This window comes from Cryptomeria japonica, chromosome 6 (genome assembly GCF_030272615.1).
Source record: "Cryptomeria japonica chromosome 6, Sugi_1.0, whole genome shotgun sequence".
Classification (NCBI taxonomy): Eukaryota; Viridiplantae; Streptophyta; class Pinopsida; order Cupressales; family Cupressaceae; genus Cryptomeria; species Cryptomeria japonica.
Window position 1 is genome coordinate 158,073,898 of NC_081410.1, and position 18,197 is coordinate 158,092,094.

An 18,197-nucleotide genomic window follows, 5' to 3' on the forward strand; every position below is an offset into this window, starting at 1 on the left:
AGTTTTCATTCAAAGGAAGGAAGTTAGTGGGGTAGGGGGGATAATAGAGACGTATTGGAATCCCATTTGAAAGCCGCAAAGCCCAGGCAAGCAAGTCACTTTACTTGTGATGGAAGGCCCTGAATAATTCATTCCTCAGTGAGAGATAGGAGCTTTTGTGTTTGTCATTGCATGTATGAAACCATTATAGTTTAATCCAATGGAAACATACTTTTGACTTGGTAAGAGGAAAGCAATCATAGTGCTGGTCAATTTGATGAAATGGGTCATATCAATATCAACCAACCAAGTGTTAGGATAAGATAATTTTTTCAGGAAATCAGATTGTAGGGGGAGAAGTGACTGGATTTTGCTATATTTTTTAATGGGCTTCTGGAATACCCACTGTGGGAATAAGGATGGGGTTTTCTTTAAGCTTTACCGAAAGGCAGGTTGATTTTTATTTTATAGTGGAATAAACTTGTTTGGTTGCTTTTATTTCATTTTCCTTATTCCCCCTAACCGTCCAATGCAGCAAACCATTACCTCAGCTTTAGTGTTATTTACAGACCCGGCGGGCCCGTCGGGCCGGTCGGGTCGACCCGGCGGGTGGGACGGGTGGGTCCGGCGGGCCCGACGGGCCGGTTGTCCGGGACGGCTGGTCGTCCATAAAGAGAGGACGGCAATGAATTTTTACCCACTTTAACAATGTTTCACTGGTCTCCGTGTGTTTTTCTTTCTTTTACGACGAACTTTTTGACCGGGCGTAAAAGCTACGGGACCCACGGCACTGTCCGCTCCTTCCCAGCCGTCCGTTACGGCGTGCTTCAACGGTACTCTGAGTCACAGGCGTCGGATGAGAGGCAACGGACGGTGTCGATGGAAGTGTAGGGTCTGACGAGGAGGGCGTCATCCGTGGGGCCTAGCAATTAGTGACCCACTTGTTTCCAGGGCGCAACTTTCGTCGCGTGGCGCATCGAACGGCGGGGGCCGCAGTGGCGCGCCACCCGAGGGCCGGGCCCAGTGACCCACGTGGACGGCGGCGAACGCCGACCCGGAGGTCATATAAAATAGTGTGGCCGGGTGTTGCAGTGGGGCCGCTCGGCCCACCTAACCTTAAGAGTCCATTTCATGGAGGATAGTCATGATGGGTATGGATACAATGGGCACATAAAGACTGCGGCGATGGGTATGAGATTAGGAAGGGTCGTGGATGCACATGGTTAGAGCATAGCACAGGTTGTGGTGACAGGTAGGAGTGTAGATTAGGGTTTTATTTTCTCTCTTTTGTTTTAGAGGGGGGGTTCAGTAGGGTCTAGATAGTGGGTACAGTGATGTCGTCCGGGTGTATGATTTCTTTTGCTTTTTGATTTTTGTAGGAGTTTGCCATTCGTTTGTTCATCATAGTTGGGCCCCGCGGACCGCGGTCCTTTTCCTCGGGTTTCCCCTTCTGCTGGGCCGCCTCGTCTTTTTCTACTTCAAGTGCCCCCCTTGCTCGATCTCTTTTACCCCCGCTCTCTCTTCCTCGCTCTCTTTTACCCCCGCTCTCTCTCGCTCGCTCCGTCTCCGTCTACTATCTGCAAAGCAGGAGCAGCTCTGCTGTGCTGTGCTGAGCTTTGTTCAGCTCACATTGAGGTCCCGGGTGCCCGAGCCTCATTTTTGCTATTTCTAACCTGCAATCTATTGTCCACATAGCTTGTTTCTTGATGCTGCCAAGGAGACCTCCTACATGATGAACTGGAGCTTCTCTAGTTGGAATACCTGTTTGCTATAAATTGGGTCTGCAACTGCAATCTATCATCCATCCTCATTTCTTGTTTTTTTGCTTCTGCCAGGGGACCATAAAACATTATGAACTGGGGCTTCTCTAGTTGGAATACCTGATTGCTATAAATTGGGTCTGCTAACCTGCAAGCTATCATCCCCATTGCTTGTTTCTTGCTGCTGCCCGGGGAACCTCCTACATGATGAACTGGAGCTTTTCTAGTTGGAATACTTGTTTGCTATAATTTGGGTCTGTGTTGGAGTAAATTTTGCTGGTTTTCAAGAAGAGGAAAATAAAAAATGGCTTATATGTGTGCGGATAATGGGAATTTAATGGCTATAGCGCAGCAGTTGGTGCAGCAGCAGCAGCAACTGCATCACCCTCAGCATCATCAGCACCAAGTTTATGGAAATCATCCCAGTAATTATTTCGGGACTGGGGGTAGCAACATGGGAATGAGCATGAGTATGAACCCATGGATGGTCGGCCCGGCTTCTGGTGTCGCCTGGCAAGAAGGGAGCTTTGCTTCGGGACTTTGCCCTGATGTCATGGGCGATTTGTGCTCCACCACCACCACTGCCACCGCTGCTACTACATCCTATCTGAGCGAGCCTAACTCGGTTCTGGACTTGTCCAGGTCTTCCATGCTTTTCGCCCCCGTGGATCACTATCATGAGTTTGGGCACCATTTGCCTGACGGGGGGGTGCATCTCAAGCACCACCAGCATATGTCTCTCATCGAAACGCCTCCAGGCCCTACTGGCCTGTTTAACCAAGATGTGCTGGTGAAGAAAGAAAGGCCGCCGGTAAAAGAGAGCGGTGGAGTTTTCAGATTGCCGGAGTTGCAGACATTCGGTGGTTTCGAATCCCCGGTGAACGTTGTTGCCCCTGATGTCTGCCCGGAGTGGATGGACTGCCTGATGACGGACTTGCAGCCGGATGCGGAGGGCAACAATACCAACAGTATTACTTTTGACAGCAATCCCTGTGAGTCGACGGAGAGCTCCGAGCTACCGAGCGGCGGTTATCAAGATGGTTGGCAGAGCGAATTTGGGGTTCTTGGGGAGGCGTTTGTCTCGGCTAAGCGGCAGCAACGGCCCTTCTGCGACAGTACGACTGCAGAGCTTCTGTGCTCATCACCCTCTGCAGACCTGCTCTCTGCCGCCTCGTCAGAGCTGCTCTCGTCATCGAAGCCGAAGGCGGCAGCATTGCAGGAGCAGTACAGCGGAGCAGCAGCAGTTGCAGGAGGAGGTCACGAGTTCCAGCCTCCGCCCCATCGGGTGCCCAATGCGCAGTTGAAACGCGAACCCTCAACATCGCCTCAGAAATGGCAGGGGCAGGATGCTCTCAAGGCGAAAAGAGACGAGGATTTGAAACCGGAGAGCGAATTTCTGGATCAGTATAAGCATGGCCTTAGCCCGCATTTAGTGCAATCGCTTCTGGAATGTGCAAAAATAGTGGACACAGAGCCTGAGAGAGCTGCTCAATCGATTGCTCATTTGCAGACCATGTTGTTCCCTCAGGGCGATACTGCGCAGAGAGTGGTGTCTTATTTTGCCAATGCTCTCTCCAGACGACTTGCTGAACGCAGCGAGCAAATGCCCCAGCTCGATTCCAGCAGCGAATTTGAGGAATCCGTGCTTGCATATAAGGCTTTGAATGATGCATGCCCCTACTCCAAATTTGCCCATTTGACTGCAAATCAAGCCATCCTGGAGGCAATGGACAAAGCAGAAAAAATCCATATAGTCGACTTCGGTATTGCGCAGGGTATACAGTGGGCAGCCATTTTGCAGGCATTTGCAACCAGACCGGGAAGCAAGCCCCGCAAAATAAAAATCACAGGTATTCCTGCTCCATCTCTTGGCCCTAACCCCACTGCTTCTCTGCTCGCTACTGGTAAAAGGCTCAAAGAATTTGCTTCCTTGCTCGATCTAGACTTCGAATTCTGTCCAATTTCTATTCAAATAAGCGAGGTGGAATTATCCATGCTAAAAATCGAGCAAGACGAGTGCGTAGCAGTCAATTTCATGTTGCAGTTGTATAATCTCCTGGGAGAGTCGTCTGAAACCTTAATGAAAACACTCAAGTTGGCATTCGCCTTATCCCCTAAAGTGGTGACACTAGGGGAATACGAGGCCAACTTGAATGGGTGTAGGTTTCAAACTCGATTCCGCAATGCTCTGCATTATTACTCTGCATTTTTTGATTCCATGGAATCTATCATGGCAAAGGATTGCCCTGAGCGCCTCAATGTAGAGAAGCTTTTCTTCGAAGAGAAAATTACAGGGATCATTGCTTACGAGGGAGCAGAGAGGAAAATGAGATTAGAAGGAAGAGATCAGTGGCGTGTGCTTATGGAATCGGCTGGATTTAAGTGCTCTAATCTAAGTCACTATGCTATGAGTCAAGCTCGAATTCTTCTCTGGAATTATTGCGACAGATATTCTCTTGTAGAATCCCCTGGTTTCCTCTCTCTGGCGTGGCAAGATCGGCCGCTCCTTACTGTTTCTTCATGGTGTTGTTGCTAGTCTTTCAAATTTTCACTCTCTTGTACAGTAGCACCAATTGATTATTATTAACTTATACATAGAACATTTGCATCTTATCAAATTGTGCTTACTGTGTGTACATGCATATGCTCTGTGACTGTAAATATTTTGTGAGGATTTCTATGTCATCATCACCAGCCTGTGAATAACCTTGTAATTTTCTCCTCAAGTATTCCTTTTCTGTATTGCTTATGCATCCCCTGCAAAAACATCTGGTTGGGCAAACCGGTTATTGGTTGTTAGCCAGCATAAGGAAGTCTATGGGTCCCTACCATTGCCAGGGGTGCATGATTTTGTTTGTAACCCTCGATAAATTTCAAGGGTATCAAAAAAGGGATTGAGGGAACCTCTCACCTTATTATTCTTCCATGCTCTTCTGAGTACAACCCTTTTCAATTCTATTAAGTCATATACATGCAAAACAAATATAAGGAAACTCTGGAAAATAGGTGTTTAAAGAAGTGACTGTCTTAAACGAGTGCTTCGATTCCCTGGTATTTTCAGTTTCCTCTGTTTTGGGAATAATTACTAATCTGATATTTCCTTTTTCTTTCTGTATTTGCAACTAGCATTCTTTTGCTTTGATAGAGTTATCGGTAGATATCTAGCATTCCTGATCAAATTTCACAAATTACTAATTTCAGGACAAGTATTCCTAACGAAGCAGAACATATCATGTTGTCAAGTCTATTTAAAGCACCACGTCTTTTCTATACTGCATAGCTCTGCACTTCATGTTTATAAATCCTAGATAACTCTTCTGGCCTTAAGAGGTCAAATGTTCCAAGTCTGTTTGTGACAAACATAGAAAGAAGACACCCATATAGAAGACACCGCATGCAAAATGGCCTAATTACAAAATCATCTCATATTGGTTTACACTTCACATCAACAATCACCAGGAGAACGTATAACGATTGTAGTCGAAGCTTTTTCCAGGATGACATATAGCAACAATGGTATTTACCAATGTGATCAGTGATAATGTTTTTAGCAAACAAGACAAAAACTACTGACCATATCTGTAGTGGACTTCTTATCTAGACCAGCTAAGAACATTTTTGCAAGACCAGGCAAATTAGTACTCGTGTTTGAGTTCGACCTGTTACATCTTGAGCTAATCTATAAGCAGCCTGTTGCTGGGTGGAGATAATTTTTGTATGTAGGTCTTTAGAGTGGAAGAGGAGAATAATCAATTCTGAGAAGAGGAGAATGATCAATAGAGGGAGAAAAGAGGAGAATGATCAAATTCTGGGGTCTTGAAATTCCTGTTACCGTGATACCTGGATTGCATACCATTGAAGCCATTTTCTCTATTCAATCAGGAGAAAAAACCTAGTCAGAAGAGAGGGGTGGGCATGGTCTCTATAGTAGCCTTTTAGTCACTGTAAAATGAGACACCAATTTTGTGGAGGAGGACATTTGTAGAGAGAATCATTCTGTGGGCTTTGAGTCCTGCATTCTTGAAGAGTACATATGACTCCACCATTGATCCAAATCAGGCTGTATTTCAAGGAAACAGCTATCGAGCCTTTAGGATATACCAATGCATAAATTACTCTACGTTATGGTGTATGAGAGTGATCTATGCATCGTCACATCTTAGAGACTGGATAGCCGTTTCTGTATTTCCATCACCGAATGAAAAAATTGCTGAAGCTGAAATATCCAGCTGCCTAAACAGAGAGACAGACAATTGTAGCTCTAGAATATATTGAGACGACCCTTCACAAAGAGAATATCAAAACCTATTGATTAGGTAGAATGCGAGAAAGGTTGGGCGTTTGTTAGGGGACATAATGATAGCAACATTTTGTTGCCTCCCCCATATGGTTTTGCTTTTGGTAGTATACTTGAACTTGCTCTAATTATGATACAGGTTGAGAACACTATTTGTGGATCGGAACAAAACTATTATGTTGGGTTGTCCATATGATCATGTTTGTCTTGGGAAGGCAGCAATAACTAGAAGCTGTAACATAAACTCACATTACGGTTGAGTTTGAACTTCAACTATTAGGATGAGCAAGAAGATAGACTAAAGGGAAGTAATATAAAGAAATCTCAAAAGCTGAAAATATGCACAAATATACATCGTCAATTTATTTCCACTGGGTATGTTTTCCCTTTTTCTGGGTGATGGAGAGCGCCAAGTTATTGGGCAGGATTCAAATGTTAATTATTTTAATCAATTAATAAGGGATAAAAGTGTTTGCACTTTCACTTTTTTTTTTTTTTAATACTTATTTTTAGTCTTGTCATAAATGCAATATCTCAACGGTCAATTTATCTTGTTTTGTATAAGTTGAACTATTGTATTCTATTAGTTCTCAAATTTTAGAGGACCAAATCTACTTTCTAACTTTTGTGTCATTCAACTAAACCAAACCAACGGAATGAGTTTGTTCAATGTATAGGATTGCATTTGCTAGTTTTCTTGGTTCAAATTTATTTTCTTGTATTTTTAAGTTGCTGTTTTTTAAAAATTAAACCATTATTTGTTAGCTTGTGTATCGAAACACTTTGAACTTGTATTTATAACCAAACTTAGGCAATTGATGAATAGTGATGATTAGTGGATCTTAGTATTACAAACTCATATCAAAGTACTAGAGTTTGCATCAACACCTCATTAGTGGATAATACATGATGCTACTCTTTGATTCATCATCTAGACACTACTCATCTAGGCACTTTACATCTTTGTTTAGCACATCCTCCAACTTTGTTCATCAACAATGGGGTTGATTTGTTATCTAAAAAAGCTCCAAGTCTTCCCTTTATACATCAATAGTTTCCACAAGGTGCTTCTCAACACCATCCAATTCAAACCCATACATTCTTGCAAGCAAATAAGCATTGTAGAGTAGTAGGGCAAAGACTAATATGTCAAAGAAATGCTTCCCAAGACAAAATTATGAGTGTGGCCTTGTCTATTAGTATAGAAGAAGTATTGAACATGATTGTGATAGAAAAAATGTTGGTTCGATGACAACTTCAATATATTTATTATCTACTACATTCTAGAATTAATTATCCATCACCAACTACCTTAAATTGACAAAACAAAGTTGAGTTATTCTAATCTTGTCAATTTCATTTACATAATTAATTTTAGCTCATTTATTTAGATTTGGTTGGATTTACTATTTCATAGCATTTTATTAAATCTAGATATCTATACGATATAATTATTTCCTTTCATATTGGCAAATATGGACATTTTGAACATATCCAATGCTTTGTCTTAGGTTCAACTTGTTGGATTCAAAGATCACTAAGAGGGGGAGTGAATCAGTGATCTACCGGTTAGCAAATTTTCAAGCTTATCTTTAAACCACTGGAAGCATACAAATGAAACTAAAATGCAGAAACATAGAACAAACAACCACAAAACATAACATCGGATTTTTATGTGGAAACCCAAATGGGAAAAACCATGGTGGGATTTGAACCCACAATATTATTCCACTATGGCCAGTAGCAAAACAATATTACAATATGGTAATGCATCAGCATTCATGCACACTTCTCAAATACAATAAGGGCTACAACCTCGGAAGGCTCACTACCTTACTGATTAGTTACAATGACGAATTACAACAAATGAACTCTGAAATAGCATCTGCAATGCTTGGATGAGTTTTGGTTGAGTGCCAAATATACTGATTGGGTCACCTCTGTTGATCTGCTCTGTTCTACTCTGTTCACTGTCTTAGTCAGCTACCAGATCAAAAATGTGCACGTGAAACTGTGCTAAAACGGATTTTTGATCACCACTCACTTGCATATAATCGCATCATTCACCAAAAAGATCATCCACACCAAACTTATATACCGAAAATCACAAAAGGTCATTTACCATGTCGGCTTGCTAGTGTAACGTGTAGTCTCATGTCGAGTTGACCGGATCCCAAAGGATAAATGCGGATCACCAAAACAATAATAAAATGATGTGTCTATGTTGGCCCAATCATCCCAAACACGATTCAATGCATCTCAATCACTGGAAAGCTTCTAGACCAAAAAATGTTTTGTTCACCTTGGAATATTGGTTAACTAGCTACCGGTTAACACTTGCTTCCGGAAAAGAAGAATTACGATCACCAGATCAAATTTTTATGAAGAGTTACCATTAATGACAACCCTAAACCAATAATCAGCCACCGGAAACTACCAGAAACCATCAGATGAGTGTCAATTGCCAACAATCTCCCCCTTTGGCATTGATGGCAACAGTAGTGAAAAATGGCTAAGTGTTGAGCATTGTACACCAGTTCAAAAAGAATCAAAAGAATTTCTTAGACTCCCCCTTAGACAAAGAATTCTGAAATCTATAATTACACTCTTCTGTACATTTTTTACCTTGTCTCTCTCCCTTTGACAACAATGCCAAAGATGGGGTGCTATCCAAAACATATATACAAAGATATTTGCCGGAGAATTTACAAATACTTGAAGATGTCAGCATAAATAGTCTTAAAAAATCCTAGGTGAGTATCCCTCCCACTCTTCAAGTTATCCAAAACTGTGATGAATGCACTAAATATAGTGACATGAATTTCTAATTCCTTTAGATCAGATGGCACAGCCTGGGCCATTTCCTTCATACAATCTACCTTATTACTCAACATGGTGTCCAACCGGGGGGCAATTAGGTTCCAGAGTTCACCAACTTTTCTTAAAATTATGTCCTTGTCCGCTTGGAGGCTTGAGATCTGATCATTTAGAGCTATAATCTACCCTTCAACACTACTGGTTAGAGCTACATTTGGGTCAAAGGACTGTGAAATACTAGCAATCTTGTCCTGACAAACACCTATTTGCTTGTCTATATCTATAGTGAATTTAGGCAAAATTAGACAAGACTTGTAGAATTTACCGCCTTCTGATAATGCATCAGAAATAATCTGTAGTCTCTTATTTAGTCTCACTCTATCATCCTCAATCATCTTCCGAAATATCTGCATCCTAACATCCTTAATTTATCCAAAACTTTTTGAGTAGTAGAATTTTCTAAAGAATCAAATTTGTATTTACACTGTTAATTAATTGCAACAATACTGGAGGGGATTTTATTGGAATCTAACTATACATTTGGAGCCACCTTCTACAAAACATCAACCGACATCAAAATGAGCTTCTTATCTTCAGATTTAGACTTTATCATATCCTAGCTATCTTGAGCTTGAATAGCGGCTGCGAGCATGAGATTTTCTACACGAGACATCTGTCCAAGGTTCAATTGACCATCAAGATTGATAGGGATCTGAGGTGGGGTGGTAGAAACTACAGGAGTGTCAATTACCGAATTAGCAACTCCTTTGCCTTTGTCTACCTCTGCAACATTAGCCTCTACACTCTTAGCTTCCTTCTTCTCTTCTCCATCCCCTTTATCTTTTGCACTGGTGTTGCCACTTGGTCTAGTATCATCCTTTTGGATATCAGGGGCTACTAAACTATCCATCACCAGTCTCAGCATCAAGTGTTGTGTTATCTTGATCTTCTGGATGTCCCTCAGTTTGAGTTTCACCCTTCTAACCACTGGAAACACCTTGATTTTCTTCTGGTTGAGAAGACTTGAATGCATCTTTATACAGAGGATCTTTCACAATTATATTTTTCCAGATGTCTTATGTCTCCTTCCTCACTTCTTTCACCTTCCCAATCATTAACTTTTTTACCCTACTTTTTCTTCTGAACTCCTTCTTATTAGCCTCTTCAATAAGTCTTTTGACTTCATCATGAGTAACATAGGTGCAAACATTGATTAACTCTCTTTCTTTCATTTCCCTGTCAATCTTGCTAGCTGTTAGCCTCCTTGCATCGATAATGTTATACAGATCCTTAGGGATACTATGCCCTAATTCAATCAAAGTCTTGCTAAAGTTGTGCAAGTATAAAACTACAACTTCTTCCACTTTCCTCTGATCAACTTCATCTAGATTCTCATAGTAAGCTCCAAGATTCTTTAGGTTCCCATCAACTATTATTACATCTATTAGCTAATTTGTTGACAGTGGAGGAACAATTGTGTACTTACCAGACTCAAGGTCTTTGTCAAGTTGACTTCTGACATGTCTTCCTTTTTTGGGCCTTCCGATAGGGGCAAGTTCTGATTTAGTTTTCTTGCTTTACTGGGCTCCATCGGACTGCGGCTTCCTCACCACTCTGACAAATTCACCTTTCTTCTTTGCCTTTCCTGCTTCCTCATCAGATTCTGTTTCTAAAGCTACTAGAGATACATCAACATAAGTCCTCTTGGGCTTCTCCTTTTGCTTCAATACACCTTTCTCGGATGGGCTAGGTCCTGCAGATTGTGCCACCGGAGTAGGAGCAGACTTGGTTTCTTTAGGTTTGACCTTGGAGGGAACTGGATCAACCTTATGTTGGCATATGTACAGAGCATGATGATATGTGAAATACTGTATGTTGTCATTGATGTCAATATGCTGAGTGAACCGGTATATTGAAGTTAAGCAACTGACAAAGAGAACTGGTATGATGTTGTGAATCGGAACCGGTATGTCGGAACGAGAACCGGTATATGGAATGTTTTGTATCAAGGGTTCATATGGCATGACTACCGGTTGGTAGTCTTAGTCTTAGGGTTTTCGGTTGAAGTGAGCATTGCAATGGAGGTCAGATCATGTCACCACATCAGCCTTGTGCGCGTGAAGGATCTTGCATGAAGGAGATTGATCCTATCTACCTTGGGAATGTGCGAAGTCTCTGCAAACGGTGGAGAACGCGTGATGGGTTATCGCCTCCAAGAAGCAGTGAAGAATGAATGATGGAGAATGTCTTGAGATATGTTCAAGATTGTTGTATTCAAATGCAAAGTGTTCAATGGTCAGGATTGAACCGACTAAATTTCTCAACCTAAGTGTTTAGGGTTTATGCTACCGACCTATCTGTTTCCTATAAGGTCAATGTGGTGTTTCATGCTGAGGTTGTTGGCAAATGTTGTGTGTATCTATGTGCAGAGATATATGATTCTTGCCAGACCAGTTGAGAGGATTGATACCTACATAGTGTGTGTGCAGAAGGAAGGAACTAAAGCGGATCTGCAATGACATTAAGTGTTATTACCAGATCATTGTGATACTTGTTGATCTCTAACCACTTCAATAGTTGGAAAATCCCTTAACAGGGTAGTTTTAACCAACTTGCTGTCAATCCTTTAACAAGGTGACTCAAAGCCATTGAGTTCATAAAATCCTCTAACAAGGTAACCTCTAACAGGGTTTAACCCTTAACTGGGTAATCTAGCCATCCCTTAATCGGGTGATCCCTAACATGATCGGTTCCTCACAAAACCTGATGTAACAGTCTTTAACAAGACTTGGCTCCTAACAGAGCGAACTTCTAAAGAGTTAAAAAACAGCTTGTAGGTATTCATCCCCACCGTGGTTTTTCCTAGTTGGGTTTCCACGTGAAAAAATATGTGTGTCATGTGTGATGCCTCTTTCATGTGATGTTTTGTTATTTCTTGTTTAGTGGTAAATCATTGTATCTCTGATGATAGATTATCTGTTTATGCATAAGGACAAAGTGGAAATGAGGGAGTAGGTTGTATGGAAAGCTAAGAAGATTGACCGGTTCATGTCTTTCACATTTGCAGTGTGTTTAACCGGTAGTAATCTGGTTCAGACCGGTGTTAGGGATTGCCAGTAGTTTACAGTTTGCAATCAAACCAACTTAGGAAAAGTTTTTGTGCCTGTACTGATTCACCCCCCCTCTCAGTATCGGTTTGATACTCACTATTCATCATTGAGTTATCAATTGGTATCAAAGCGCCCTCTAGGTCCTCTGTGTTGTAAGCTTAACCGCTTGAGGGAAAGATCCTATTGTAATAATGAAGAGGGAAGGTCCAAAGTTCAATAGAGACAATTTTAAAATATGGAAAGACAGAATGAAGATATACATCAGAAGCATGGGTGCTCAACACTAGAGCTAGGTTGAAAATTCCTATGCTATTCCTATCGGTATTCTCACCGATGATCAAAAGAGATAGATCCAGGAGAATGGGCAAGTCATGGAAGCCCTAATCAACAGCTTATCTGACATTTAGTTTATCGATGTCCAGGATAAAGAAAATCCCAAAGAAGTATGGGATACTCTTGAGAATATCTATGGCGGTGATGAGCATGTAAAACAAGCTAAGGAAGAAAGCCTTAGAGGGAAGTTTGAAGACATGTGGATGGTTGAAGGTGAGACCATTCAACAATATGGAATAAGAATCAAGACTATTGTTGGAGACATCAAGAGTGCAGGAGGGAAAATGGAAGATTCTACTATTATTAGTGAAGTCCTGAGGTCCTTATTACCGGTCTATGCAATAAGGGTTGCTGCTATTAAGGAGTTGAGATCAGTAGACAAGACTAAGGTATCCCTAGACTCCATCATTGCAAAATTAATAGCCTATGAGCTAAATAGTTTTGATGGCAGTGTTCAGAAGACTGAATCAGCTTTTAGAGCATCTGTTGCACCATCTAGAAAAGGAAAAGAAGCAAGCACCAGCGGTGAACCAAGACAGAGCAGAGAAATGGATGATGAGGAGATTCTGATGGAATTTGAAGCTCTTATTGCCAAGAGACTTCCTAAGGGGACCAACAAATACAGAGGTAAGCTTCCTTTGAAATGCTTCTCTTGCAACCGGATATGACACATCGCTATAAACTGTCCTAATGGTGACAACAAGGACAAACCGGAAAGGTTCAAGAAATTCAAAGGAGGAAACCGAAGAAACTGTTTTGTAGCAGTTGATGAAGGTGTCACAGATGAGGAATCGGAAGATGAAGAAAATGAAGATATTGTGTTTGTTGCAGCCAAGGAGGATGTGTCAGACAAGAAGGCTCTTGTCTCCCGCTTTGATAATTCCAATGAGTGGATTATTGACAGTGGTTGTTCTCACCATATGACTGGTGATCGGAGCAAGTTTATATCTCTAGAAGAGTATGATGGTGGTGTGGTTCGTTTTGGTAATGATGCACCATGTATTGTCAAAGGCAGAGGGTCCATCTCTCTAAATGGAAAGAGTAGTGCTGACAATGTGTATTGGGTGGAAGGTCTCATACACAATCTATTGAGTGTTGCCCAACTGAATGACAGTGGACTCACTCTACAATTCAAAAATGGAGTGTGCAAAATCAAAGGAAAGAATGGTGAACTGATGACCACCGGTATGCAGACCAAAGGTAACTTATTTCAGCTAAATGCAAATATAAGTACATGTCTTATGGCTAAGTTTGATGATAGCTGGATATGGCATAGGAGACTCTGCCATGTAAACTTAGATAACATAGTAAAGGCCCGTAAGATCAGGGTAGTTAGAGGACTGCCGATGCTGAGCAAACCAGAAAATCCTTTGTGCAGAGAATGTCAACTGGGGAAAATGTCTTCTTCAACCTTCAAAGGTAAATCTTTCACTGCTGACAACTTACTTGATCTTGTGCATACTGATTTGTGTGGTCTTATGAAAACTAGGAGTGTGCAGGGAGATAGGTATTTTATGATTCTTACAGATGATTGCTCAAGAATGATGTGGGCCACATTCTTGAAAAACAAGTCTGAAGCCTCTGGAAAGTTCAAAGATTTCAGAGCACTGGTAGAAAATGAAAGTGGTAGAAGAATCAAATGCCTTAGAACTGATCAAGGAGGGGAATTCACTTCCGGTGAATTCAACAAATATTGTGAAGAGAATGGCATCAAGAGGCAACTGTCTGCCCCCCAGACTCCACAACAGAATGGCCTGCAGTGAGAAACAACCGGACTGTGGTTGAAGCGGCTAGAACTATGTTGATCCAAGGAAAGGTCACTCACACCTTTTGGAGAGAAGCGGTGAGCATTGCAGTCTACATAATGAACCAGGTACTCATCAAGAAAGGAAAGGATAAGACTCCTTATGAGTACTGGACTGGTAAGACACCCATGGTAAGCTACTTTAGAGTATTTGGTAGCAAATTCTATATCAAGAGGAGTGAACATCAGAACAAGTTCGATGCAAAATGTGATGAAGGAATATTCTTAGGATATTCCACAAAAAGTAAAGCTCTCAAATGTTTCAATAATAGGACTCAGAGAATTGTTGAAAGCATCAATGTTAGGGTTGATGAAAACTCTGAGAAATCGGAGGGAATCAATAGTAAGCAAGTAGGAGATGAACCGGTAGTAACTTTCTGGGAACCAGTTGCAAATCAGCCCAGTACCAGTAATTGTGCTCCTACACCGGTAGATGCTGATGCTGATGAAGATGAGGATGATTAAGAAAAGCAAGAGGAAGTTGTTAAGAACATACCTAGGTATGTCAAACTCAATCATGATCCAAAGCAGATCATAGGAGACAAAGATGCAGGAATTCTCACAAGAAGAAATGTCAGGGAAAGCTCATGTATGATCTCTGTATTTGAGCCTAAATAATTCAAAGAGACACATAAAGATGAAGACTGGATCAATGCAATGGAGGAGTAACTTGACCAGATAGAAAAGAATGGTACATGGTCTTTGGTACCCAGACCAGAGCATAAAAATATCATTGGAACCAAATGGGTTTTCAGAAATAAGCTAAATGAGGATGGCACTGTGGCAAGGAACAAAGCTAGACTAGTATGTAAAGGATATGCCCAAGAAGAAGGAGAAGACTATGGAGAAACGTTTGCTCAAGTAGCAAGATTGGAAGGAGTTCGTATGCTCCTTGCATATGCAGCTTTTAAAGGATTCAAGGTATACCAAATGGATGTAAAATCTGCATTTTTAAATGGAATACTTGAAGAGGAGGTGTATATAGAGTAACTAGATGGGTTTTCCCTATCGGAAGATAATGACATGGTGTGTAGGCTACATAAAGCCTTATATGGACTGAAGCAGACACCAAGAGCATGGTATGAATGCTCGCATTCCCATCTTGTGAAGATTGGATTTGAAAGAACAAGTGAAGATAACAATATCTACTTGAAATCAGAAGGAGATCAGACTCTGATCTGCAAAGTATTTGTTGATGACATAATCTTTGGTGGAGATGACAAGACGAGTCATGACTTTGCATATGAGATGAAAAAGGAGTTTGAAATGTCACTCATAGGGGAGATTAAGTTCTTCATCGAACTGCAGATTCAACAAATGAAAAATGGAATATTTATTACTCAGTCCAAGTATGTTAAAGAGGTGTTGAAGACCTTTGGCATGGAAGACAGTAAACTGGTTGGTACACCAATGGTGACCGGTTGTAAACTATCAAAAGAAGATGACTCATCATTGGTAAATGAGAAGGAATACCGATCAATGATTGGTAAGTTGCATTATGTAGTGCATAGCAGACCGAACATTGCACATGCAGTGGGTATTATCACTCGGTTTCATAAAAGCCCAAGAGAATCTCACCTAGTAGCAGTCAAGCAGATTCTTAGATATCTGAAGGGAACTATTGACTATGGATTATGGTATCCATACAATAATGATTTCAACTTGAAAGTGTTCACAGATGTTGATTAGGCTGGTAATGTAGATGACTGGAAGAGCACAACCGGTAGTGCATTCTTTCTCAGTGGTAGACTGGTTTCATGGATGAGTAAAAAGAAGAGTTGTATCTCTCAGTCTACAGCAGAAGCAGAGTATGTTGCAGCTTTTATGAACTGCACCTAGACTATTTGGATGAAGCATGTATTGAATGGTTTCAAAGTTCCTGTATCTAAACTGATAAGTATATTCTGTGACAATACAAGTGCAATTAACATTTCCAAGAATCCGGTTTTACATGCTAGAACCAAGCCTCAAGTATCATTTCTTGAGGGAAAAAGTTCAGAACAAAGAGGTGGTATTGGAACATGTTTCCAGTAAGGAGCAGTTAGTAGACATATTCACCAAGCCTGTACCAAAGGTTACCTTTACCTATCTGAGAGGTGACTTAGGGGTGTTGCTCCTTCAAGAGGTAAATTAAAAGTCTATGCTCCACATCAGTCAGGTCTTCCATTGATATATCATTTCAGGATTCATGTGTTGCAGGATGCTACTCCTCAGGGGGAGCAACATAGTGGAATAGGGCAGCTTGTGCCTCCACTTTGACATTGTTGTCAAAGGGGGAGAAGATGTGAAGCGGGGAAGATATCTACAACAATAGGGAGAAGATGTGATGTAGAAAGAGAGATATCTTTGTATATTGTCATCAATGCCAAAGGGGGAGATTGTTGGCATATGTACAAAGTATGATGATATGTGAAATACTATATGTTGTCATTGATGTCAATATGCTGAGTGAATCGGTATATTGAAGCTAAGCAACTGACAAAGAGAACCGGTATGATGTTGTGAATCGGCATATGTAAAAAAGTGAAGCGGTATGCTTGTCCAAGAGAACTGGTATGATGTTGTGAACCGGAACCGGTATGTCGGAACGAGAAGCGATATATGGAATGTTTTGTATCAAGGGTTCATATGGCATGACTACCGGTTGGTAGTCTCAGTCTTAGAGTTTCCGGTTGAAGTGAACATTGTAATGGAGGTCAGATCATGTCGCCACGTCAGCCTTGTGTGCATGAAGGATCTTGCATGAAGGAGATTGATCCTATCTACCTCAGGAATGTGCGAAGTCTCTGCAAAAGGTGGAGAACGTGTGATGAGTTATCGCCTCCAAGAAGCGGTGAAGAACGAATGATGGAGAATGTCTTGAGATCTGTTCAAGACCGTTGTATTCAAATGCAAAGTGTTCAATGGTCAGGATTGAACCGACTAAATTTCTCAACCTAAGTGTTTAGAGTTTAGGGTTTATGCTACCGACCTATATGTTTCCTATAAGGTCGATGTGGTGTTTCATGCTGAGGTTGTTGGCAAATGTTGTGTGTGTATCTATGTGCAGAGATACGTGATTCTTGCTAGACCAGTTGAGAGGATTGATACCGCATAGTGTGTGTGCAGAAGGAAGGAACTAAAGTGGATCTGCATTAGCATTAAGTGCTATTACCAGATCATTGTGATACCTGTTGATCTCTAACCACTTCAACAGTTGGAAAATCCCTTAACAGGGTAGCTTTAACCAACTTGCTGTAAATCCTTAAATAGGGTGACTGAAAGCCATTGAGTTCATAAAATCCTCTAACAAGGTAGCCTCTAACAAGGTAGCCTCTAACAGGGTTTAACCCTTAACTGGGTATTCTAGCCATCCCTTAACCGGGTGATCCCTAACAGGATCAGTTCCTAATAGAATCTGATGTAACAGTCTTTAACAAGACCTGGTTCCTAACAAAGCTGACTTCTAAAAAGTTCAAAAACAGCTTGTGGGTATTCATCCCCACTGTGGTTTTTCCCAGTTGGGTTTCCACGTGAAAAAATATGTGTGTCATGTGTGATGCCTCTTTCATGTGATGTTTTGTTATTTCTTGTTTAGTGGTAAATCATTGTATCTCTGATGATAGATTATCTGTTTATGCATAAGGACAAAGTGGAAATGAGGGAGTAGGTTGTATGGAAAGCTAAGAAGATTGACCGGTTCATGTCTTTCACAGTTGCACTGTGTTTAACTGGTAGTAATCTAGTTTAGAGTGGTGTTAGGGATTGCCAGTAGTTTACAGTTTGCAATCAAACCGGTTCAGGAAAAGTTTTTGTGCTTGTACTGATTCACCCCCCCTCTCAGTACCGGTTTAGTACTCACTGTTCATCATTGAGTTATCACCTTAGGCTTCTTGGTTTCCTCTTTGGCGTCCTTTTGTGCATGTCTCTCTCTTTCTTTCTTTACCTCCTCTCGGGTGAATCCCACCTAAGCTGCCACCTCCTCGACCATCTTTGTAACTTTCCTTATTCTAGTAGGTGCAGTGAATTGCATGTGCAAACTAAGATCCTTCTCCTTGAATGTCCCAAATCTCCCTTCCTTAGGATCCATCGATTGACTCAATAAATGTTGAGCATAT

General features: G+C 41.3%; 1 protein-coding gene across 1 annotated transcript; it reads left to right on the plus strand.

Moving 5' to 3' along the window:
* Positions 1 to 1,132: 1,132 nt before the first annotated feature.
* On the plus strand, positions 1,133 to 4,665 carry LOC131035115 (scarecrow-like protein 4). Its single transcript, XM_057966752.2, has one exon. The coding sequence runs from the start codon at positions 2,044 to 2,046 to the stop codon at positions 4,273 to 4,275; it is 2,232 nt and encodes a 743-aa protein (XP_057822735.2). The 5' UTR covers positions 1,133 to 2,043; the 3' UTR covers positions 4,276 to 4,665.
* Positions 4,666 to 18,197: the final 13,532 nt, after the last annotated feature.

What these genes read in the sequence shown, in the direction of transcription:
- LOC131035115 (XM_057966752.2), top strand. Translation starts at nt 2,044, where the DNA reads ATGGCTTATATGTGTGCGGATAATGGGAATTTAATGGCTATAGCGCAG.